Source organism: Pristiophorus japonicus, chromosome 15, assembly GCF_044704955.1.
Source record: "Pristiophorus japonicus isolate sPriJap1 chromosome 15, sPriJap1.hap1, whole genome shotgun sequence".
Taxonomy (NCBI): domain Eukaryota; kingdom Metazoa; phylum Chordata; class Chondrichthyes; family Pristiophoridae; genus Pristiophorus; species Pristiophorus japonicus.
Genome location: NC_091991.1, coordinates 82,431,588 through 82,458,773, shown reverse-complemented (window position 1 = coordinate 82,458,773; position 27,186 = coordinate 82,431,588). Strand labels below are relative to the sequence as shown.

Below are 27,186 nucleotides of genomic sequence, written 5' to 3'. Positions count from 1 at the left end.
TGCACCACGACAACTGGCTGATCTCCCTCCCTTTTTAGAATGTCCTGCACCCGCTCCGAGACATCCTTGACCCTTGCACCAGGGAGGCAACATACCATCCTGGAGTCTCGGTTGCAGCCGCAGAAATGCCTATCTATTCCCCTTACAATTGAATCCCCTATCACTATCGCTCTCCCACTCTTTTTCCTGCCCTCCTGTGCAACAGAGCCAGCCACGGTGCCATGAACTTGGCTGCTGCTGCCCTCCCCTGATGAGTCATCCCCCTCAACAGTACCCAAAGCAGTGTATCTGTTTTGCAGGGGGTTGACCGCAGGGGACCCCTGCACTACCTTCCTTGCACTGCTCTTCCTGTTGGTCTTCCATTCCCTATCTGGCTGTGGACCCTTTCCCTGCGGTACGACCAACTCGCTACACGTGATACGTCATTCTCAGCATCGTGGATGCTCCAGAGTGAATCCACCCTCAGCTCCAACTCCGCAAAGCGGACCGTGAGGAGCTGGAGGTGGATACACTTTCTGCACACATAGTCGTCAGGGACACTGGAGTCGTCCCTGAGTTCCCACATGGTACAGGAGGAGCATAACACCCGACCGAGCTCTCCTGCCATGACTTAACCCTTAGATACACTTAAATTGGCAACAATGTTAACGTTTACTCACTGATATAGAAGAGAAAAAAGAAAAACTACTCGCCAATCACTCACCCCCTTGGCTGTGAGGTCACCTTTTGATTTCTTTCTACTTCTTTTTTGCCTTCTCTCCCCGCTGCAGCTGCACAGGTACGCCTCTCGCTGCCGCTGAGCCTTTATTGGCCTCACCAACACCAGGAACTGCCGCTTCTCGCTGTCGCTGAGCCTTTATAGGCCTCACCAACACCAGGAACTCCCGCCTCGCTGCCGCTGAGCCTTTATCGGCCTCACCAACACCAGGAACTCCCTCCTCTCGCTGCCGCTGAGCCTTTATAGGCCTCACCAACGCCAGGAACTCCCGCCTCTCAGACTGCCGCCGCCTCTCGCTGCCGCTGAGCCTTTATAGGCCTCACCAACACCAGGAACTCCCGCCTCTCGGACTGCCGCCGCCTCTCGCTGCCGCTGAGCCTTTATAGGCCTCACCAACGCCAGGAACTCCCGCCTCTCGGACTGCCGCTGCCGCTGAGCCTTTATAGGCCTCACCAGCGCCAGGAACTCCCGCCTCTCGGACTGCCGCCGCCTCTCGCTGCCGCTGAGCCTTTATAGGCCTCACCAACGCCAGGAACTCCTGCCTCTCGGACTGCCAACATAGTCTCTGGAGACTGGAACCTTACTGTCCTGGCAATATCCCAGGATTGCTTTCTCACATAGATATTGAACCTATTGAGTTTATCATCATTCTCCGGTTCCTTTCTGACACTCCGTCAGCCAATCTAGTCTTACTCATTATATATTTGGGAGCACTTTTTTTTTTTAAACCAATGCGCAATATTTTATATTTAATGTTGTTAAAATTAATAAGTCCAAATTTAAATCACCAGTTTAAATCCTTCTATAATTTTTTAACTGCATCTTCTGGCTACAGCTTTCTATAGTTTAGTGTTGTCCGCAAATTTTGTTACACTACACTCTGTCCCCTCTTCCAAGTCATCTATGTATATTGTAAACAGTTGTGGTCCCAGCACCGATCCCTGGGGCACACCGCTAACCACCGATTTCCAACCCGAAAAGGACCCATTTATCCCGACTCTCTCTGCTTTCTGTTAGCCAGCCAATTCTCTATCCATGCTAATACATTTCCTCTGACTCCGCGTATCTTTATCTTCTGCAGTAACCTTTTGTGTGGTATCTTATCGAATGCCTTTTGGAAATCTAAATACACCACATCCATCGGTACACCTCTATCCACCATGCTCGTTATATCCTCAAAGAATTCCAGTAAATTAGTTAAACATGATTTCCCCTTCATGAATCCATGCTGCGTCTGCTTGATTGCATTGTTCCTATCTAGATGTCCCGCTATTTCTTCCTTAATGATAGCTTCAAGCATTTTCGCCACTACTGATGTTAAACTAACCTGCCTTTTGTCTCCCCCCTTTTTTAAACAGAGGCGTTACATTAGCTGCTTTCCAATCCGCTGGTACCTCCCCAGAGTCCAGAGAATTTTGGTAGATTATAACGAATGCATCTGCTATAACTTCCGCCATCTCTTTTAATACCCTGGGATGCATTTCATCAGGACCAGGGGACTTGTCTACCTTGAGTCCCATTAGCTTGTCCAGCACTACCTCCCTAGTGATAGTGGTTGTCTCAAGGTCCTCCCTTCTCACATTCCCGTGACCAGCAATTTTTGGCATGGTTTTTGTGTCTTCCACTGTGAAGACCGAAGCAAAATAATTGTTTAAGGTCTCAGCCATTTCCACATTTCCCATCATTAAATCCCCCATCTCATCTTCTAAGGGAGCAACATTTACTTTAGTCACTCTCTTCCGTTTTATATATCGGTAAAAGCTTTTACTATCCGCAGTCAAGGCCACCTACAGCCCAAGCACCCAAGACCCCACCCCACTGCTGGCCAAGAACTGGGCGACACTCGTCAAGGACACCGAGGCAGTCAGGAAGGAGCACTTTGAAGATCTCCTTAACCGAGATCTTTGACTCGTGTCCTCGACTCCATCCTGAAGCATGCTACCCGCCACCATCTCTGCAAAACCTCAGCCCTGCACGAGGTAGAAAAGGCCACCCGCCAGCTTAAGAACAACAAGGCAACGGGAGTGGATGGAATCCCCACTGAGGCACTAAAGTATGGTGAAGAGGCATTATTGGCACGAATGCATGACCTCCTCTCTCATCTGGAAGGAGGAGAGCATGCCGGGAGATCTGAGATGCAGTAATTGTGACCATCTTTAAAAGATGGGATAAGTCCGACTGCGGCAACTACAGAGGAATCTCCCTGTTATCAGCCACTGGGAAAGTCATCGCTAGAATCCTCCTCAACCATCTCTCTCTGACTGAGGAGCTCCTCCCGGAATCACAGTGCGGATTTCGTCCACTATGGGGTACAACGTACGTAATCTTTGCGTACGACAGCTGCAAGAGAAATGCAGGGAGCAGCACCAACCCTTGTACATGGCTGCCTTTGACCTTACAAAGGTCTTTGACACTGTCAACCGTGAGGGTCTATGGCGCGTCCTCCTCCGTTTCGGCTGCCCCAGAAGTTTGTCGCCATCCTCCGCCTGCTCCACGACGACATGCAAGCCGTGATCCTGACCAATGGATACATCACAGACCCAATCCACGTCTGGACCAGGGTCAATCTGGGCTGCGTCATCACGCCAACCCTCTTCTCGATCTTCCTCGCTGCAATGGTCCACCTCACATTCAACAAGCTCTCCGCTGGAGTGGAACTAAACTGTTCAACCTTAATTGTGTCCAGGTCAGATCCAAGACCGTCCCAACTTCTGTCGTCGAGCTACAGTACACGGATGAAGCTTGCGTCTGCGCACATTCAGACATTGAACTCCAAGTCATAGTCAACATCTGAGGCGTACGAAAGCATGGGCCTTACATTAAATATCTGTAAGACAAAGATCCTCCACCAACCTGACCCCGCCACACAGCACTGCTCCCCAGTCATCAAGATCCACGCGCGGCCCTGGACAATGTGGACCACTTTCCATGCCTCGGGAGCCTATTATCAGCAAGGGCAGACATAGACGACGAGGTTCAACACCGTCTCCAGTGCGCAGCGCAGCCTTCGGCCGCCTGAGGAAGAGTGTGTTCAAAGATCAGGCCCTCAAATCTGGCACCAAGCTCATGGTCTACAGGGCTGTAGTAATATCTGCCCTCCTGTATGGCTGAGATGTGGACCATATACAGTAGACACCTCAAATCGCTGGAGAAATACCACTAACGATGTCTCCGCAAATCCCCTGGAAGGACAAATGCATGAACGTTAGCGTCCTCGATCAGGCCAGCATTGAAGCACTGACCACACTCGACCAGCCCCGTTGGGCGGGCCACATTGTTCGCATGCCTGACACAAGACTCCCAAAGCAAGTGGGCCACTCGGAACTCCTACACAGCAAGCGAGCCCCTGGTGGGCAGAGGAAACGCTTCCAGGATCCCCTCAGCCTCCTTGATAAAGTGCAACGTCCCCACCGACACCTGGGAATCCCTGGTCAAAGACCGCCCTAAGTGGAGGAAGAGCATCCGGGAGGGCGCTGAGCACCTAGAATCTCATCGCCGAGAGCATGCAGATAACAAGCGCAGGCAGCTGAAGGAGCGTGCGACAAATCAGTCTTCCCACCCACCCCTTCCTTCGACTGTCTGTCCCACCTGTGACAGAGACTATAATGCCTGTATTGGACTGTTCCGTCACCTAAGAACTCACTTTTAGAGTGGAAGCAAGTCTTCCTCGATTTCGAGGGACTGCCTATGATGATGATACTTGGCACTTTTTTTCAAACCAATGCGCAATATTTTATATTTAACGTTGTTAAAATTAATATATCCAAATTTAAATCACCAGTTTAAATCCTGCTATAATTTTTTAACTGCATCTTTTGGCTACAGCTTTCTATAGTTTAGTGTCCTGATCAAGTTTGACAAGCTTACATTTGAATTTGATATCCAGTTCATTAGTGTAGATTAGAAGTAACAATGGTCCAAGCACTGACTTCTGCACTATTTCACGAGATGCCTTTGGATGTGGAGTCGTACCCCATTGTGAGTTACCACCTTTCCAACTAGAATTAAAAAACATAATTTGGGGTGTGGAGAAAACCATGCTTGTCGTAAGTCGTGAAATTCAGACCAGAAACTTTCAGATTGATTCCTCCTTTTCTACATAAGATTACTAAATGCAATCTGGAGCAAGTAAAATGCAGTTTCAGGATGTGTCTCCCTAAAAGTATGAAGCTTGTCCCATCACAGAATTCTCTACCAAAAGTTGTGTCTAATCAGTTTTATCTAAACCACAGGGATGAATATATTGGCATTCTCTGCAGTAAAGAGTGTTGTTGGCAGCTGACAGGTTTTTACACTAAAAAGTCAAATGTTTAAACTGAAGCCCAGCTCTGCACTGGTCAGTATTGTTGCTTCCAGTGCTTCCAGGTAATTGCAGTGTTACGCAATAAAAATTGACTGAATTACAAGACAATATATCTTTTTAAAGGAATATAAACCCAAGATTGGGACTCCACAGTAACACAGTGGGCAAAAGTACGATCATGGTGCTGCTAGATTTTACAGCTGAAGAAGGTTGTCGGTCCAAACCTCCTTGATCTTTGTTAAATTAGCTTACCTCAAGCAGGGAAAGAGTGAAGGTGTACAATTTCTGAGCGAGCCACTGAGGGGAAAGCAAATATGCTTGAAACCCTAGTATCTAAATCTGTTAAATTGGCCACTGAGTGGTGCAGGAAGGGTGGAAAGGGAGAGAAATTAGTGTCATAAGCATGCGGGAAAGCTTTGCTAGTTGGTAATTTAGTCGAGCTACAGTACGCGGACAACGCCTGCGTCTGCGCACATTCAGAGGCTGAACTCCAGGACATAGTTGACGTATTTACTGAGGCATACGAAAGCATGGGCCTTACGCTAAGTATCCGTAAGACAAAGGTCCTCCACCAGCCTGTCATCGCCGCACAGCACTGCCTCCCAGTCATCAGAATCCACGGCCCGGCCCTGGACAACGTGGACCATTTCCCATACCTCGGCAGCCTTTTATCAACAAAAGCAGACACAGATTCAACACTGCCTCCAGTGTGCCAATGCAGCCTTCGGCCACCTGAGGAAAAGAGTGTTTGAAGACCAGGCTGGCAAATCTACCACCAAGCTCATGGTCTACAGGGCTGTAGTAATACCTACCCTCCTGTTTGGCTCAGAGACATAGACCATGTACAGCAGACACCTCAAGTCGTTGGAGAAATACCACCAACGATGTCTCCGCAAGATCCTCCAAATTCCCTGGGAGTTCAGACGCACCAACATTACTGTCCTCATCCAGGCCAAAATCCCCAGCATTGAAGCACTGACCACATTTGATCAGCTCCGCTGGGCAGGCCACATTGTCCGCATGCCAGACACGAGAGACTCCCAAAGCAAGCGCTCTACTTTGAACCTCATGGCAAACGAGCCAAGGGTGGACAGAGGAAACGTTACAAGGACATCCTCAAAGCCTCCCTGATAAAGTGCAACATCCCCACCGACACCTGGGAATCCCTAGCCAAAGACCGCCCTAAGTGGAGGAAGTGCATCCGGGAGGGCGCTGAGTACCTCGAGTCTCATCTCCGAGAGCATGCCGAAAACTAGCGCAGGCAGCGGAAAGAACGTGCGGCAAACCTGTCCCACCCTCCCTTACCCTCAACCTGTCCCACCCTCCCTTACCTGTGGCAGGGACTGTGGCTATTGTATTGGACTGTTCAGCCACCTAAGGACTCATTCTAAGAGTGGAAGCAAGTCTTCCTCGATTCCAAGGGACTGCCTATGATGATGATAGTAATTTGCAACACTCGCTGTGCTAATATTTATGCTGAACAAGGCAAAGGTGGAGTAGATTGTTTTCACATTTAGGGTGGATGTACTGTGTTGGGTGCCTTTAAGTCAGTATGGGGTTCTATTCACAGACTCAATTGCAGAATCCACAAGATCCTCTGAAATAGGAATTTGCATTGATAAATCGTGGCATAAATTTTCACTGCTGTACCAGAAATATATCTGGCCTCTGTGTGACACAAGTTGTGTTTTGAGAGAATAATGTTGCACACAGTACCAAATGAAACAATTTATGTTTATTAAGCATACTTGTAATACAGATGAACCAAAAGAACATTTAATCCCTTGTTGCAAAAAGTGCTTTGAGAAAGACATTGAATGAGAATATTTCTCTGCTATTACATTAGTGTGTTGTGACAATGAAATCGAGGCATGCAAATTTGATGTTTTGTAACCAGGCCGCCTGACTGCAGAGGGCATGTGGCCCAATGAGACTTGTGTCGGAGGGGAAGCTGAAGGGGAGCAAATACCAGCTTTTGAGTAATGTGTTAATAAAGTCAACATTGTTTGATTTGTTTTCAATCAAAAATAGTTTATTGTATGTAGCATGCTTAACACTTTCCAAAACTGTTGTTAAATATTTTAAGCCAAGTGGCATATAACTTCCTTTACTGGATCATTTGCTGCTTTGTCAGTTTTTTTTTTTACCATGATGATGGTTATTTCTCAGGTTATTTTATTTCAGTATTTATTTCCAAGGGTTTTTTGATAGTAACCCTTGAAAGTTTTGAGTCTGAATCTGGAGGCGGGCTGCTGCAAAAAATAACCAATGTATTTTTTAAAAACTCAACTTGAGCGGCAAGGTGCTGCTACTACATTGAGTACAGGGGTCAGTGCTGAAATCAATACACTGGCTTATAAAAATCGATGTTTTTTTTTTCTCTTTAGTCACACAGTTTAATGTTTAATATGTTTTACTTTCCAGGTGGCAGCTGTGAGTACCATAGTAAACAAAGGGACACCACTGAAAGCATTTGTCTTCAGGAACTACAATCACCTGCCCAGCGTAAGATCGCACTATATGGGTGGCTGTAAATTTAAACTGTGGCAGGCAATCCGAGCATCCTCGGCAGCACCTGGCTATTTCCAAGAATATGCGATCGGCAATGACCTTCATCAGGTAACTGCAATATAGCACATGCGTGTTTCTTGGTCTGTACATTATTCTCCAATTTTTTTGATGAGAAGAATGAACAAACGTATTTATATCGTGCCTTTCCTGTCCTCGGGAAGTTCCAAAGCAATTTACAGCGAATTAATTACTTTTGAAGTGTAATCACTGTTGCTATGAGGGCAGTTACGGTTGCCAATTTACACACTGCAAGGTCCCACTAACAGCAAATAATTCATTGGTTGAAGGATAAATATTGGCCAGTACATGAGGCCCTGCTCCTCGGCGAATAGTGACCTGGGATTAACCAAATTTGAGTTCAGTAGAGAGAGTCTAAAGTAACCCAATCTGTTGCCAGTTTGGATGTTCTGTTGAGAAATATGAGAAGATGCATTTTAGCGGAAGCTAGATAAGCATATGAGGGAATATGAGGGAGCAGGGAATATGAGGGAGCAGGGAATAGAGGGTTATGCTGATCGTGTTAGATAAGAAAGGATGGGAGGAGGCTCGAGTGGAGCATAAACGCTGGCATGGACTGGTTGGACTGAATGGCCTGTTTCTGTGCTGTATATTCTATGTAATGCCTGCTAAAGTATTTGAAGTGTAACATGAAATGCTTAGTCAGGATTTGAAAACTGCTGTTCATCTTGGATATTTGTTGGATAATATTTGTAAATATTGTGCTTTATTTCACAATTTACAGGCAGAGTTTGTCTCAAACATGTTCTGTATATGACGATTGTATGTTGGAGAGATATCAAACTAGCAGTCATGTATTGCGTTTTCTGATTATGTTCCATTTTGTAATTTGGTCACAAGCTGTAGGCTGTATGTTTTTAAATGGGCGAGTGGAAAAATCATAATTTAAACAGTTATGGACTGTTCGTTCCATCTGTCACAGTCCAGGATATATGTGTCTTCACATAAACCGTTATGAAATTATATTGCAAGTGATTAAAAATATTTTAGTAGCCTTTGGTAACCTATTTTAAGCTTTTGAATTTGCCATTTGGAGAACTGAACAAAAGCAGAATAGAGCAAAACTATTCCATTCACAAGTAACCACTGTGAAGATCACTGGAATCTTTTCTGTCATACTGTTTAAAGTCATTGATAAATGCCAAGCGTGTCCTTACAACTGTTGTTGCAAAACGGTTACTATGGATTCAGCTAACTAATTTCCTAAGCATTGCAATCAGCTCCACAATAATATAGTCTCCTCATAGTTTTCATAATCAATCTATAATCATGTGAAGCATAGCTGTGCCTCCCAAACTGCACAATATGAAATAAACAAAAACATCATATCATTTTCTCAAAACTGGTTCATTGCAGAACTTGCCTTGTCCAATCGCTGTCATGCCATCACTTCCATTTTGTAGCAAGGTTACATTTTCCACTGAGTATTTTTCATCAAATCAGTATGTTAATCTGTGATCTTGCAAATAAGGCTTAAGATCCATGTACTTGCATTTGATTTTTTTAAATAGCTGTTGAATTCTTTACTAAACTTCATCCAGTGATTAATGATTCAATTTGATACTAAGTCAAACATGTGGAATGAATCTGCACAATACTGCCAAAACAGTTGCATATCTGCAAAAATATTTTTCTGGTACCCAGATGCAATGGTAAATTCTACACTTGGCACTGTACAAGAGGAATTGCCCCACAACTCGTGTGTATATATAGAAACATAGAAAATAGGTGCAGGAGTAGGCCATTCGGCCCTTCGAGCCTTTACCACCATTTAATATGATCATGGCTGATCATGCAACTTCAGTACCCCATTCCTGCTTTCTCTCCATACCCCTTGATCCCTTTAGCCGTAAGGACCACATCTAACTCCCTTTTGAATATATTTAACGAACTGGCCTCAACAGCTTTCTGTGGTAGAGAATTCCACAGGTTCACAATTCTCTGAGTGAAGAAGTTTCTCCTCATCTCGGTCCTAAATGGCTTACCCCTTATCCTTAGACAGTGACCCCTGGTTCTGGACTTCCCCAACATCGGGAACATTCTTCCTGCATCTAACCTGTCCAATCCCGTCAGAATTTTATGTTTTTATGAGATCCTCTCTCATTCTTCTAAATTCCAGTGAATATAAGCCTAGTCGATCCAGTCTTTCGTCATATGTCAGTCCTGCCATCCTGGAAATCAGTCTGGTGAACCTTTGCTGCACTCCCTCAATAGCAAGAATGTCCTTCCTCCGATTAAGAGACCAAAACTGTACACAGTATTCAAGGTGAGGCCTCACCAAGGCCCTATACAACTGCAGTAAGACCTCCCTGCTCCTATACTCAAACCCTCTCGCCATGAAGGCCAACATGCCATTTGCCGCCTTCACCGCCTGCTGTACCTGCATGTCAACTTTCAATGACTGATGTACCATGACACCCAGGTCTCGTTGCACCTCTCTTTTTTTCCTAGTCTGTCACCATTCAAATAATATTCTGCCCTCCTGTTTTTGCCACCAAAGTGGATAACCTCACATTTATTTACATTATACTGCATCTGCCATGCATTTGCCCACTCACCTAACCTGTGCAAGTCACCCTGCAACCTTTTAGCATCCTCCTCACAGTTCATACTGTCACCCAGCTTAGTGGCATCTGCAAACTTGGAGATATTACACTCAATTCCTTCATCTAAATCATTAGTGTATATTGTAAATAGCTGGGGTCTCAGCACTGAACCCTGCGGTACCCCACTAGTCACTGCCTGCCATTCTGAAAAGGACCAGTTTATTCCTACTCTTTGCTTCCTGTCTGCCAACCCGTTCTCTATCCACGTCAATACATTACCCCCAATACCATGTGCTTTAATTTTTCACACTAATCTCTTGTGTGGGATCTTGTCAAAAGCCTTTTGAAAGTCCAAATACACCACATCCATTGGTTCTCCCTTGTCCACTCTACTAGTTACATCCCAAAATATTCCAGAAGGTTTTTCAAGCATGATTCCCCTTTCATAAATCCATGTTGACTTGAACCGATCTTGTCACTGCTTTCCAAATGCGCTGTTATTTTATCTTTAATAATTGATTCCAACATTTTCCCCACTACTGATGTCAGGCTAACTGGTCTATAATTACCCGTTTTCTCTCTCCCTCCTTTTTTTAAAAAGTGGGGTTACATTAGCTACCCTCCAATCCATAGGAACTGATCCAGAGTCTATAGAATGTTGGAAAATGACCACCAATGCGTCCACTATTTCTGGGGCCACTTCCTTAAGTACATTGGGATGCAGACTATCAGGCCCTGGGGATTTATCGACCTTCAATCCCATCAGTTTCCCTAACACAATTTACTGACTAAAGGATTTCCTTCAGTTCCTCCTTCTCGCTAGACCCTTGGTCCCCTCGTATTTCCGGAAGGTTATTTATGTCATCTTTAGTGAAGACAGAACCAAAGTATTTGTTCAATTGGTCTGCCATTTCTTTGTTCCCCATGATAAATTCACATAGATCTGGACAAGTGGGGCAGTCTACCAATATAACTCCTTGGGTGGGCAAGTAAAATGAAGATGAATGTGCTGCCCCACCTCATTACAGATCACAATGATCTTAACGGCTGCAAATATACCTACAACTCCTCAAGCTCGAGGAAGGACTCCCAAATCTTAAACACCATTCATTGGCAGCCCAGCTTGGGTGTTGTTACCTGGGATACAGCTTTTCAGCAGAACCCATGGCTTTTAGTACTTGAGGATATAAGTGAAGACCTGTACACAACTTGTCGCAGGATTTGGCGGCCAAATGTAGGGTAGTAGAATACCTAAAGTTCTTTTCAGCAACAAAATTGATGAACACAATTTTTGAGCCGACATTATTAAAGTTTGCTGTCCACTTATAGAAAAATTGAAGCCTCTCCACTGCTTTCTGTCATACTGTCCTCTAATTCGAGGATCAGAATGTGTGGACTGAGATCCAATGCGCCTCCAGCAAAAATCTGAGATTCAAGTTAGGTCGGCCACTCGAGTTGACAGAAGTAGCATGTGACTAAGCCAATTAACACAGGAGAAAAGATAGAAAACAGAATTCTTAAAATGTTCTTGCAGCATTTGGTATGCTCGGCCCCAGACAGACCGACCCGATAACTCTCAAATCCCTTGGAGGGCCTGGTTGGACATCTATGGCTTATACATAAATGAGGAATTGAACTCTGGTTTTCAAAAGCAAAGTTTGAGTGTTTTTAAAAGCTTGATTAAACAATGGTCAGTTCTATCCACTTTTGGTCAGCAATATTGACTTTATGATCCATTCCGCTGGGCAGGCCACATTGTCCGCATGCCAGGCACGAGACTCCCAAAGCAAGCGCTCTACTTGGAACTCCTTCACGGCAAACGAGCCAAAGGTGGGCAGAGGAAATGTTACAACGACACCCTCAAAGCCTCCCTGAAAAAGTGCAACATCCCCACCGACACCTGGGAGTCCCTGGCCAAAGACCGCCCGAAGTGGAGGAAGTGCATCCAGGAGGGCACTGAGCACCTCGAGTCTCATCGCTGAGAGCATGCAGAAATCAAGCGCAGGCAGCGGAAAGAACGTGTGGCAAACCTGTCCCACCCACCCCTTCCCTCAACAACTATCTACCCCACCTATGTCGGGGATTGTGGTTCTCGTATTGGACTGTTCAGCCACCTAAGGACTCATTTTAAGAGTGGAAGCAAGTCTTCCTCGATTCCGAGGGACTGCCTATGATGAGGATGGGATGATGACTTTATGGAAGAGAGTGGAAGAACCACTCTGAGCAGCTTTATTTGTGAAACTGGAGCGACTGTGGAGCTACACAACCCGCTCGCCAATTATCTTAACTGAAAGTTGATGGTAGTAGCTTAAAAAGGAAAGGAGAAATAGAGGTTGGAATTTAAATTAGAAAGCCGTAAGTGGTTTATATTACTGAACAAATGTTCTCTATTTGAGCGCCATTTGGAAGCTGTTAGCAAACTAAACACTTTCCCCCGCCCCCCCCCCCCTAGAAATGGACATTATTGTAATGCAGCTCAATTTGTGAAAGATTAACCAACATTGAATGATTAATCTTCTGAATAATTTAATGTAGAAACGTATAATAAATTATTCTGCAGTTGGCCAGTTCCTTTAATAAGCACTTTCAAATTGTGGGAGCTTTCAACAACAAAGAGAAAATGAACCATATGTTAGTGATGTTAGGCAGAATCTCAAGGGCACATTTCCATTCTGACTTTCGTATATTGATTATTCTATACATCCAGTGACATTCAATGGACAGCGCATTTGAAAATGTAACTGCATCTATTTTTACAGACTGTTTTTTGAATGAAAACAGAAAATACTCCAATGACCCAGCGGGACTGGGGGTAATGTTTTGCGTGAAGTTGTTGCATTGAAAATTAGATCAACTTTTGTTTTGGATGAAGACCCATCCTTTCTCTTAACAGATGCATGCAGGCCATTTCTGTTTTTAATGTTGGGTTTCCTGGATTTATTTTTTCCTTTCTTTTTCTCCTGTCTGTTTTTAAATAGTGTCCCTGCATTGTACACTTTCACTTTGATTTAAGATGCTTTTCAACAAAAAGGGAATGGGTATTTTTGCAATCCAGAGTAATGCTGTAGTATAAAGAGATTTAGTGCCTGAAAATGAATGACAGACAGGTTATAATAAACTGTTTATGCAGGAAGTCTTCAGATTCATCACCCTGCTTTGCATTCTACAAGTTAGTTATTTTTAATATTTATTTATAGGGTTCTGATGAAAGGTCATCGACCTGAAACGTTAACTCTGTTTCTCTCCACAGATGCTGCCTGACCTGCTGAGTAGTTCCAGCATTTTCTGTTTTTATTTCAGATTTCCAGCATCCACAGTATTTTGGTTTTGTAGTAATTACTTTTAGTTTGGTCAGAATAGATTTTAAATATATGTACTTGGAGAAAGAAAGTGATATGAGAATAAAAATATGTTGGGCTAATTCTGTTCTGGTTTTTCACTATTTGTCCGATAAGTAAAGGACATGTTTTAAATTGGGTTTATTATACAAAATGGTTTCCATTCCTTATCGTACAGTAATATTTTACATCTGCTTGAAAATCATTTAGGCTTTTCTTTTTGTAATTTGTCACAACTGGCAATATTTTTATATTTGAGAGGCATTCAATCATTCATTCTCTCTTATGGATTGTGTGAATGATATGAGTGAGCACCGAAGTCATTCTTTGCAATCATTAATCAGTTCATGTTCCAGTTCATTTGCTAGATCCATGAGCACTTTTAGAATCCCTGTGACATTAAATGAAGTCCTGCAGTCACCTTTGTCATGTTTTTGACCTTCCCTTGTACCTTATTTAGTTTTGGGTGACGGTTAATTGGCATGTAAACCATGAGTACATGGTGTAAAAATGACCAGCTATATATCGGTCTGCAGGTACCCCAGAGCTATAAAAAAACTCAAGCTAACAGATTCATCGTTAATTCAACAAAGGATGAATTGTTTATTCAGCAGGCTGCTTTATTTAATGTTTTGTAAATAACCTTTTATTATGGTTTAAAAAAAACTTTTCTTGATGAATGAAGTCATTCACCATTGCTTTTGCAATAGAATTTTACTTTATTTAAAATTCAATTAACCATTTGAACTGCTCCAACATATTTCCAAATACCACAATCTCTATTGAGGTTTTGATCTGCTTGGCAGGCTATCCAGCAACGTTTGCCTATGAATTCTCAGAATGCTGGTATTATTATGGATATTGATAATGTTCTCATACACACACATGATGTTCTGACCATGTGACATTGACGGGAACAACACCACCTCCAAGTCACACGCCATCCTGACTTGGAAATATATAGCTGTTCCTTCATAGTCACTGGGTTGAAATCCTGGAACTCCCTACCTAATAACACAGGGAGCACCTCCATCACATGCACTGCTGTGGTTCAAGAAGGCGGGCCACCATCACCTTCTCAAGAGCAGTTAGGGATGGGCAATAAATGCTGGCCTGATCAGCAACGCCCGCATCTTAATTTACAAGTTTCACTGTACTTTTACAGTGTATATAATGTGATGACTTTTTAATGAAGTATCTATTGTAGAAAGTAAGGGGCTGAAATTGCCCCTCGCCCCGATTGGGGGCGGTAATCTTCCGAGACCGGAACTTCCTGCGCCTGGCCTGGAAGTTCCACCCGTATGGAATTGGGCCGTGCATCCCTCAAAGGAAGCGACTGCGCTGTCTCCAGTGCCCCGCTTCCTTGGAGGGGCGCTCCCGGGGTGGCAGCGCTGCGCTGAGGAGGCCAGCGCTATGCGGATGCTCCAATTAAGGGGGAGGGCTGATGTGCACTCTGCAGGCTTTTTGGTGGCTGCCACTGGGCCTCCAAGGAGGCAATTGACTGGGCCTCCAAGAAGGCAATTGACTGGGCCAGCAGCCCGGCACCCATAACGGAGTGTCAGGTTGCATGATGGCGGTCCAGTCGTTGTGAGGGCCAACACAAGAGTTGGCCGTTGGCCGACAAATAAAAATGGCGGTCTGGCGTGTTAAAGGCCCCTTTTTTAAAGGGGGCACTCCGGCGGACATGTGACTTGCAAAGCTGGCATTAACTACCGCCCGTGCAAGCCTCGTGGTCCGCGGGGGAATTTCATCCACGGAGCATTAAGGGTTCGGTGTCGAAATCTCGACCTCCGAAAAGAATGACTCCGACACTTACAGCTCCGGCAGAAGTTTCTTTAATTCGCTTGCTAGCAAGGGGTAGGTCACACTCAGTCAAGGGCTAAGTGAACACCTCCGAAATGGTTCAATTTAACAAGATATTTATACAGTAAAACCCAAGTTATGGCCTCTCCCTGTGTATTGCTCTGTCTCACAGTCAGTGAATACAGATAAAGAGTTAATTACTATATCCTGGTCCTGACATGGTATCCAGATATTTCCTTTTGTCAGGGTTATCAGTTAACCAGCCGGCCATTACTCCATGAGTCATAGGTAATGGGCTATCACCTGTCTTGTATTGTGTCAGGATTGTTCCAATTTCCTGGTCAGTTTATCTGTTTGCATCAAATGGATGAGGTCTCGGCAAGAGATAGTGGCTGGTGGAATGGAGTACATAGGAAAGGTGGGGTGACATGGAACTGGTGTCGTGTAGACAATAGGAGAGCACCATGGGGGGGGGGGTACTTGTCTCAGCATGACTTGCCTCCTAGCTGTCTGATGGCCATCAGCCATCTCAAACCAGGTTTAGCTGTTGATGCAAGCTGACTGCTAAAAAGCAGAAAGTTCTGGAAAGACCAGGACTCCATTTTGATATATATTGCAATGGGCACACAAATACCATATGGTATCAGCTTAGATAAAAATACATTTCCACATCGGTGCGGGTTGGCGAGCATGGCAATGACATCATCGGCAGTTGCGTGCCAGCCTGGGGCACTAATCGTGGGGTACGGCTCTGCTAGGATAGCGCCCCCCCCCCCCCCCCCAACTGACACGGCAATTTCCCAGGAGATGGCAGCGCCCCCGGGCAAAAATGCCATCATGTCCCGTTAGCGCCCCCCCCCAGAGGTGCTAGCGAGACTATAAAAAGGGGCAATTTCAGCCCCGAAGAGTTTTGGTTAGCATGCCAATTAGAACATTACCCTTTCACTTCTAAGACCTGGGTTTGAATCCACCCCAGATTAATAAGAACATAAAAAATAGGAGCAGGATTAGGCCATTCATGGCTGATCTACCACTACTCCACTTTCCTGCACTATCCTCATATCCCTTGATTCCCTAAATATCCAAAAGTCTATCGATCTCTGTCTTGAATATACTCAACGACTGAGCCTCCACAGCCCTCAAGGGTAGAGAATTCCAAAGATTCACCACCCTCTGAGTGAAGAAATGTTTCCTTATCTCAGTCCTAAATGCCATAATGTGATGAAGGGCTTATTTTGTCTCTCCACAGCATAAAGTTTCCAAGTGAATTATGTTAGTTTCAATCCAGTCCTGTGGCACAAAATTGTTCATAAATTTCCACTAATTGACATCAATTGGGTAGCCTTTCTTAAAGGAGCTAGCAGATTAGATGATGTGGGAAATGGAAGTGTCTTATTGATGCAGCTCAGGATGATCTTCTGAGGGGGCTAAAACATATTTTGGTGGTAAAGCAAAAGTACCTGACCTGATTTTCCAAATGTTAAAACTTGATGTAAAATGTGTCAAAATGTTGCTTTTCCGTATAACTTATCATTCTCCATTTGATGACCATTAACCACATCTCATCTGCCACTTTCCATGGCCCAAAAAAAGCCAGAATTATGACTGTGTTGAGTGTAGTTTATACGTTGGATAATATGAGCCTCTGACACTGGAGTCAGTGGGCTGTACTGGGTTGCTTCCTACAGGGAAGGAGTTTGGAAGACCAGTCATCTTTTGTCAGTTACACATGAGTTGTAAGCTTATTTTTAGTGACTTTTATTTGCCACATGTTTGGCTTTCAACAGTGACTTCATTTTATTAAAAAAAAGTTTAAACCAGAGTAAAATTGGAAGCATAAGAAACCAATATGCAGAGCATTGTTTTATCCCTGATTAAGCAGTTTATGGTGTCCGGCAGGTAGAATAAATTCTTCCTTGGTGTCGCTGTCAAAGGAAGTAAAATAGCATCTTCATTTTGGAGAAAAAATTGTCATTGTACATTTTTTAAAAGACTTTGCATTTATGTGGGGCCACCTTATCATAGCCCCAGGATGTCCTAAAGTGTGTTACAACCAATGGATTGCTTTCGAAATGCAGTTAACTTTTGTACGCAAGTTGTAGGCAACTGTTCTGTACTGTTGGTTGAGGGAGCAATATTTTCAAGGACACCAGAACTCTCCATTTAATATCTTATTCAAAAGACAGCACCTCCAACAGTGGTGCACTCCCTCAGTACTGAAGTGTCAGCTTAGATTACGGGTTTGAACCCACAACCTTCTCACTCTGAGGTGAGCATGTTACCCATTGAGCCAAACTGACAACCAGCAAAACGTAAGCTTGTCGGGCAAATTGACAGCAGTTTTTTTTTATATTTCTTTAGGGTGATGTGGGAAGTTAATGGGTTTTATCTGTTTAAATCTGAAACCAGAAACCCTGCTTCTCACAAACAATTACAGAAAGAATTGGCGGAGATCTCAAGGAGTGGGGTACAGGAAAATTATGAAGAAGGAGATAATTTATTCTGTTCTTTTAAATGGCCAAGTTTGACTTCAGAGCCGCACTTGAGTATCACTTTGGCGACAAAACAAAGTAACTGAATAAAAATTTAAAGAAAAATCCTTAAAATATCAGCAACTATGAGAGCTCTCTTGCATTTTGATTTATTCATTCACGGAATGTGGGAGCCACTGGGAAGACCAGTGTTTATTGCCCATCCCTAATTGTCTTTGAGAAGGTAGTGATGAGGCGCCTTGAATTGCTGCAGTCCATGTGGTGAAAGTGCTCCCACAGTGCTGTTGGGGAGGGAGCTCCAGGATTTTGACCCAGTCACAATGAAGGAATGGCAATATATTTCCAAGTCAGGATGGTCTATGACTTGGAGGTGGTGGTGTTCCCATGCGCCTGCTGCCCTTTTCCTTCAAGGTGGTGGAGGTGGCAGGTTTGGGAGGTGCCATTGAAGAAGCCCTGGTGAGTTGCTACAGTGCATCTCGTAGATGGTACACACTGCAGACAAGGTGCGCCAGTGGTGGAGGAAGTGAGTGTTTAAAGTGGTGGATTGAGGATGGTGATCAAGTGGGCTGCTTTGTCCTGAATGGTGTTGAGCTTCTCGACTGTTTTTGGAGCTACACTCATCCAGGTAAAGTTGTTTACTCGTTTTCACTGGAAGAATGAATTTCATTGAGATCATGATCATTGTGTTTGTGGAGACCATTTCAAGAAGGAAATTAAGAAACATGATCATAGATACTGTATACGTGACAGCAACTCTATATACTTTTATAAAATAATTTTGTTTGAAACCGGGCAAATGGAAGAATATTAGGTTTTAGATATCTGTTTTATACTTGATAGCGAAAGATAAAGTGTAATGTTTAATTTTGATCTACCGTCAACAAAGATTTAGATAATTTAATGGACCCCTTGGGGGTCATGAGCAACAGTTGAGTATTGTCTTCGGTTCCCACCACAAACTCCCTAGCCACTGACTCCATCCCTCTCCCTGGTCACTGTCTGAGGCTGAACCAGACCATTGGTGTCCTATTTCTGATCACATATTTGCTCCATCACCAAGACTGCCGACTTCCATCTCTGTATTATCGCCTGTCTCTGCCCCTGCTTCAGCTCATCTGCTGTTACCTCTAGACATGACTGTTCCAATGCTGTCCTGGCTGGCCTCCCATCTTTCCACCTTCCATAAATGTGAACTCATCCAAAACTCGGCTGCCCATATTCTAACTCTCGCCAAGGTCCGTTCACCCATCACCCCTGTGCTCGCTCACCTACATTGGATCCCGGTCTGGCAAAGCCTCAATTTTAAAATGATCATCCTTGTTTTCAAATCCCTCCATGGCCTTGCCCCTCCCTATCTCTATAACCTCTAGCCCTACAACCCTCCAATTCTCCGATGTGCTCCTCCAATTCTGGCCGCTTGCCCATCTCCGATGTTAATTGTTCCACCATTGGTCTTCAGCTGTTTGTGCCCTCAGCTCTGAAATTTCCTCCGTAAGCCTCGCCGCTGCTCTACCTCTCCTTTTGAAATGGTCTGTAAAACCTAGCTCTTTTCACCTGTTCTAATATCTCTATGTGGCTTGGTGTCAAATTTTGTTTGATGATGCTCCTATGAAGTGCCTTGGGTTGTTTTACAATGTTAAAGGTGCTATATAAATGGAAGTTGCTGTTGTTGTGTTATCAATGTGTCCTGCGCAAATATAATTCTAAACCTTAACTATTCTGAGAGAAAGTGATGATACAAGACCCTTTAGTACTGGTGTTTCAAAATAAGGTGTCACGTTATGTACTCCAGCCATAAACATATTATACCAGAAGTCATTTACAATCCAAGTTTGACATCATTACTAACTGAGCTCATGGTCGACAGGGCTGTAGTGATACCCGCCCTCCTGTATGGCTCAGAGACATGGACCATATACAGTAGACACCTCAAATTGCTGGAGAAATACCACCAACGATGTTTCCGCAAGATCCTGCAAATCCCCCGAAAGGGCAGATGCACCAATGTTGGCATCCTCGATCAGGCCAACATCCCCAGCATCGAAGCACTGACCACACTCGACCAGCTCCGTTGGGCAGGCCACATAGTTCGCATGCCTGACACAAGACTCCCAAAGCAAACGCTCTACTCTGAACTCCTACATGGCAAGCGAGCCCAAGGTGGGCAGAGGAAACATTTCAAGGACACCCTCAAAGCCTCCTTGATAAAATGCAACATCCCCACCGACACCTGGGAGTCCCTGGCCAAAGACCGCCCTAAGTGGAGGAAGTGCATCCGGGAGGGCACTGAGCACCTTGAGTCTCGTCACCGAGAGCATGCAGAATATAAGCGCAGGCAGCGGAAGGAGTGTGCGGCAAACCAGACTCCCCACCCACCCTTTCCTTCAACCACTGTCTGTCCCACCTGTGACGGAGACTGTAATTCCCGTATTGAACTGTTCAGTCACCTAAGAACTCACTTTTAGAGTGGAAGCAAGTCTTCCTCAATTTCGAGGGACTGCCTATGATGACGAACTGATGTATCATATATTCCATTTTGCTTTTTCAATTTTAATGTCTTGCACTATCGGCTTTTAACCCCTCACCTTGGTTTTCAGTAAGAGCATAACATTAGAATTAGAAGCAGGAGTAGGCCACACAGCTCTTTGAGCCTGCTCCACCATTCAATAAGATCATGCTGATCTTTGACCTCAACTCCACTTTCCCGCCCGATCCCCATAATCCCTTGATTCCCCTCGTCCAAAAATCTATCAGCCTTGAATATACTCAACGATTTAGCATCCATAGATCTTTGGGGTAGAGAATTCCAAAGATTCACAATCCTCTGAGTGAAGAAATTTCTCCTTATCTGAATATTAAAAGGCCGCCCCTTATCCTGAGATTATGCCCGCTAATTCTAGCCACTTCAGCCAGGGGAAACGATCTCTCAACATCTATCCTGTCAATCCCCCTCAGAATCTTGTATGTTTCAGTGAGATCATCTCTCAGTCTTGTAAACTCCAGATCAATCTCTTCTCCATAGAACAGCTGTCTCATCCCAGAAATCAATTTAGTGAACCTTTGTTCCATGGATAAGGAGACCAAAACTGTGCACAGTACTCCTGGTGTGGTCTCACCAAAACCCTGTACAATTGTAGCAAGAGTTCCTTATTCTTGTACCCAACTCCCTTGCAATAAAGGCCAACATGCCATTTGCCTTCCTAATTGCTTGCTTTACCTGCGAACTCTGGGTTTCCTGACCTAGGATACCTTAATCTCTCTGAACACCAACATTTAAGTTTCGCACCATTTTTTTAAAAATTCTGTTTTTCTATTCTTCCGACCAAAGTGAATCCCCTCACATGTACCGACATTATACTCCATCTGACACCTTATTGCCCACTCACTTAACCTGCCTATATCCCTCTGCAGGCTCTTTGAGTCCTCCTCACAGCTTGCTTTCCCACCTAGCTTTGCATCGTCAGCAAACTTGGATACATTACATTACACTTGGTCCCTTTATCTAAGTCATTAATATAAATTCTAAATAGCTGAGGCCCAAGCACTGATCATTGCGGCACTCCACTAGTTACAACCTGCTAACCTGAAAATAATCAGTTTATCCCGACTCTCTGTTTTTTGTCCGTTAACCAATCCTGTATCCATGCTAATACATTCTCTTCCCCCCCCCCCCCCCCCCATGAGCTCTTATCTTGCATAACAACCTTTTATGTGGCACCTTATCAAATGCCTTTTGGAAATCCAAATATACTAGTTCTCCTTTATCTACCATGGTAGTTACATTCTCAAAAAACTCTAATAAATTTGTCAAACATGATTTCCCCTTTCATAGAAACATAGAAAATAGGTGCAGGAGTAGACCATTCGGCCCTTCTAGCCTGCACCACCATTCAATGAGTTCATGGCTGAACATGCAACTTCAGTACTCCATTCCTGCTTTCTCGCCATACCCCTTGATCCCCCTAGCAGTAAGGACTTCATCGAACTCCTTTTTGAATATATTTAGTGAATTGGCCTCAACAACTTTCTGTGGTCGAGAATTCCACAGGTTCACCACTCTCTGAGTGAAGAAGTTTCTCCTCATCTCAGTCCTAAATGGCTTACCCCTTATCCTTAGACTGTGACCCCTGGTTCTGGACTTCCCCAACATTGGGAACATTCTTCCTGCATCTAACCTGTCGAAACCCATCAGAATTTTAAACGTTTCTATGAGATCCCCTCTCATTCTTCTGAACTCCAGTGAATACAAGCCCAGTTGATCCAGTCTTTCTTGATAGGTCAGTCCCGCCATCCCGGGAATCAGTCTGGTGAACCTTCGCTGCACTCCCTCAATAGCAAGAATGTCCTTCCTCAAGTTAGGAGACCAAAACTGTACACAATACTCCAGGTGTGGCCTCACCAAGGCCCTGTACAACTGTAGCAACACCTCCCTGCCCCTGTACTCAAATCCCCTCGCTATGAAGGCCAACATGCCATTTGCTTTCTTAACCGCCTGCTGTACCTGCATGCCAACCTTCAATGACTGATATACCATGACACCCAGGTCTCATTGCACCTCCTCTTTTCCTAATCTGTCACCATTCAGATAATAGTCTGTCTCTCTGTTTTTACCACCAAAAAAAAATGGATAACCTCACATTTATCCACATTATACTTCATCTGCCATGCATTTGCCCACTCACCTAACCTATCCAAGTCGCTCTGCAGCCTCATAGCATCCTCCTCGCAGCTTACACTGCCACCCAACTTAGTGTCATCCGCAAATTTGGAGATACTACATTTAATCCCCTCGCCTAAATCATTAATGTACAGTGTAAACAGCTGTGGCCCCAGCACAGAACCTTGCGGTACCCCACTAGTCACTGCCTGCCATTCTGAAAAGGCCCCATTTACTCCTACTCTTTGCTTCCTGTCTGACAACCAGTTCTCAATCCATGTCAGCACACTACCCCCAATCCCATGTGCTTTAACTTTGCACATTAATCTCTTGTTTGTGGGACCTTGTCGAAAGCCTTCTGAAAGTCCAAATATACCACATCAACTGGTTCTTCCTTGTCCACTCTACTGGAAACATCCTCAAAAAATTCCAGAAGATTTGTCAAGCATGATTTCCCTTTCACAAATCCATGCTGACTTGGACCTATCATGTCACCTCTTTCCAAATGTGCTGCTATGACATCCTTAATAATTGATTCCATCATTTTACCCACTACTGAGGTCAGGCTGACCGGTCTATAATTCCCTGTTTTCTCTCTCCCTCCTTTTTTAAAAAGTGGAGTTTCATTGGCTACCCTCCACTCGATCCAGAGTCAATGGAATGTTGGAAAATGACTGTCAATGCATCCGCTATTTCCAAGGCCACCTCCTTAAGTACTCTGGGATGCAGTCCATCAGGCCCTGGTGATTTATCGGCCTTCAATCCCATCAATTTCCCCAACACAATTTCCCGACTAATAAGGATTTCCCTCAGTTCCTCCTCCTTACGAGACCCTCTGACCCCTTTTATATCCGGAAGGTTGTTTGTGTCCTCCTTAGTGAATACCGAACCAAAGTACTTGTTCAATTGGTCCGCCATTTCTTTGTTCCCCGTTATGACTTCCCCTGATTCTGACTGCAGGGGACCTACGTTTGTCTTTACTAACCTTTTTCTCTTTACATTTCTATAGAAACTTTTGCAATCCGTCTTAATGTTCCCTGCAAGCTTCTTCTCGTACTCCATTTTCCTTGCCCTAATCAAACCCTTTGTTCTCCTCTGCTGAGTTCTAAATTTCTCCCAGTCCCCGGGTTCGCTGCTATTTCTGGCCAATTTGTATGCCACTTCCTTGGCTTTAATACTATCCCTGATTTCCCTTGATAGCCACGGTTGAGCCACCTTCCCTTTTTTATTTTTACGCCAGACAGGAATGTCCAATTGTTGTAGTTCATCCATGCGGTCTCTAAATGTCTGCCATTGCCCATCCACAGTCAACCCCTTAAGTATCATTCGCCAATCTATCCTAGCCAATTCACGCCTCATACCTTCAAAGTTAGCCTTCTTTAAGTTCTGGACCATGGTCTCTGAATTAACTGTTTCATTCTCCATCCTAATGCAGAATTCCACCATATTATGGTCACTCTTCCCCAAGGGGCCTCGTACTAATTAATCCTCTCTCATTACACAACACCCAGTCTAAGATGGTTCATAAAACTATGTTGGCTCTGCCTAATCATTTTATGATTTGCTAAGTGCCCTGTTACCATTTCCTTAATAATGGATTGCAGCATTTTCCTGGCTACTGATGTCAGACTAACTAGTCTGTAGTACCGGGTGTGTTCTCTCCCTCCTTTCTTGAATAGCAGTGTTACATTTGCTACCTTCCAATCTGCTGGGACCATTCTAGAATCTAGGGAATTTTGGAAGATCGCAACCAATGCATCCACTATCTCTGCAGCCACCTCCTTTTAGAACCTTCAGATGTAGGCCATCATTACCAGGGGATCTGACAGCTAATAGGCTTACTACTATTCTTCGCAACATTATAACCCTGTTCTTTTAATCTAATACTATCCTTAACTTCTTCAGTTAGCCACAGATGGATCACTTTTCCCGTGCATTTTTTATTTCTCAATGGAATGTATATTCGTTGAGAATTTTGGAATATTTCTTTAAATGTTTGCCGCTGTTTATCTACCGTCATGCCTTTTAATCTTATTTCCCATTCTACCTTAGCCAACTCGCCTTGCATACCTGTGTAATTGACTTTATTTAAGTTTAAGACTCTAGTTTGGAAAAACAAGGAGGTCAGCTAAAAGTTTAAAGCATGTGTCCAGTTGATTTTTCACTTGCCAGAATGTGTAAAAAGAAAACATTTGATTCAAATAAATGTTAATTTTTATTTGTAAAGGTGGCTGCATTGATAAAGGTAGCACAAAACGCGCCCTTGGAATGACGATCCCAAGTTCGATTTCCATTATACTGAATCGGCTAATCTCAACTGGCATGACAGTAGAGGTTACAGTTGTCCTCGGGGTCCTGAACAAAGGTGTAGATTGGAGAGAGAGATGGGGAAGTGGGTAGGGCTTCCTTCTCTGATGGCTATCCAATGACTGCCACTGGACAGTGTCCATGTGTGGAAGTAGGGCGAGGGCAGTTCTGGACTTGGCTTTAAATCCTCCACTATCTACCAATGCTCACTGGTAAAGAATAGCTACTTCAGCAAGTTATATGAGGATAACTGGCACAAGTGTAATTGCACTCCGACACAAGTTTGTGCCTTCAGGAAACGAGAAACTGGGAAATATCCAGTGCAGTATTTAGATGATTGTCTTGATGCTAAAATAGTTAAATAATCTATTTGTATTTCTCTCCTACAGGATGGTGGCTTACTCATTAACAATCCTTGTGCATTGGCTATACATGAGTGCAAACGCCTGTGGCCAAACACACCTTTTCAGTGTGTTATCTCTCTTGGAACAGGACGCTATGAAACACTGGGAAAAAACAATGTGACCTACACAAGCCTCAAAACAAAACTGACTAATGTAATCAGCAGTGCCACAGATACAGAAGGTTAGTGGCTGTAAGATTGACATCTGAAGCTATTTTTAAGATAACTGAAATAGCAGATTTACTTGGCCAGCCAACAGAGTTCCCATATGCTAAGCTTATACTGTCCTAATGTAGAAATAACATTACAGATATTGCTATGAAAGATCAGATCCAACAAAATGGATGAGTTTTAAAGCAGCTCAAAAATAAAATTAATGGATTTGAGGATTGTTCTGATAAAAATTGAAAATGTAGAGATAAAAGATGGATGATGACTGGAAAAACTGTGTGTTGTGTGCATCTGTGCATACCCAAGCTGTGGACCATTGCCATGATTTAAGTGGAGTCTTTTGGACTTTCAAGCTACAGACCTCACTTGGTTCTTTCTACATAAGACTCAGCCAGAGATGATTAATGAGAATATTAGTGTCTAACACAGACACAACGAAAATATGGTAAATATGCATAGCGTGAAACCTATGATGCACACAGCCATGCATGATGAAAAGATTATTTGATGCCCATCATCAATCGACTTTTAACATTGGCGAGCTTTTATAAAGCTTTTTACCTCTTTCAGAACATATTAAAGCTTGACCTTCAATGGAATAAATTCGAATAGTTTTACATTTTTTTAAATCCTTTTAAAATGCAGTATCCACCCCTTGCCTCTTTTTGTGATAAGCCATTTTGGAACCAGAAAAATGCTGTATTATAGCAGAGGCACTTTTTTTAAAAAAAAAAGGAAGAGTTCCTTGTTAATCCCGTCTATTTTGCCGTAAACCAAGTGTTGTCCACGCTTTTGTCTTGTGAATCACATAGGCCTCAGGAGCTGCGCGCACAATTTAAATCAATGTTCTCGTTAACTTGTAGATGCGACCGGTTACTGACACTAACATACCTTGGTGTTCTATTTGAGGATTAATCCATCAATCAGGCAACACACACAAAAAACAGCCCTTTCCAAGCCTCCAGTCCCAAAAAATTCAAGCATGTCAAACCAGCCCATTAGAAATATAGACATTCGGTAAGTGGGCTTCGAGGACCAAGTTTGTTGGTTGGTGCAGCAGATTAGATCCCCCTGCCTTAAACCAATGCCTAACTCCATTTACTTTTGACTTTATTTCTGAGAACTGGGTACCATTTTATCTTTTTATAAGGCCACAGTTATGTGATGAGCTCTAAAACTAGTACTCTTTGTTCATAAATCATTCTATGGCATTAGGTGTTAAATAACTGATCATAGAATCATAGAAATTTACAGCACAAAAGGAGGCCATTCAGCCCATTGCGTCCGTGCCAGCCAACAAAGAGCTATCCAGCCTAATCTAACTTTCCTGCTCTTGGTCCGTAGCCCTGTAGGTTATGGCACTTCAAGTGCACATCCAAGTACTGATGGCGACCCCTTTTGAGATTGCATTTACTGTAACTAAATGTAGTGAAAGACAATCACATTTTTATTGCTGCAATTTGAATGTCCAGCGAGAACTGTTCAAGTGAGCTTTAATAAAGGATCTTTTGTGATATTTTAAATTCAGTTTTCCCAGGCTTCAAATATAATACCTATGGCATTGTAAATGCACCACAAATAGGATCAATAATCTCAAACTAATAAAACTGACTCAATCCAAGCATCCTTGGCAGCAACTGGCTAGTTCCAAAAATATGCGATTGACAGTGACCTTCATCAGGTACGACTAATTATATATCACATGCATGTAGCTCGGTTTGTACATTATACCACCTTTTTTTGTGAGCAGAATGAACAAACTTGTATTTATATCATGCCTTTCATTTCCTCGGAAAGTTCCAAAGCAATTTACAGCCAATGAATTACGCTTGAAGTGTAATCACTGTTGCAATGAAGGC

At 43.7% G+C, this 27,186-nt stretch overlaps 1 protein-coding gene across 2 annotated transcripts in view; it reads left to right on the top strand.

Annotated features, from left to right (window-relative positions):
- The window catches only part of pnpla8 (patatin-like phospholipase domain containing 8), a 115,564-nt gene that overhangs the window by 76,531 nt on the left and 11,847 nt on the right, over positions 1-27,186 (top strand). For both annotated transcript variants that reach the window (XM_070900658.1, XM_070900657.1), the window contains exons 8-9: positions 7,446-7,640; positions 25,143-25,338. In XM_070900658.1, coding sequence (XP_070756759.1) covers positions 7,446-7,640; positions 25,143-25,338 — 391 coding nt within the window. The remainder of the gene's footprint in view (positions 1-7,445; positions 7,641-25,142; positions 25,339-27,186) is intronic.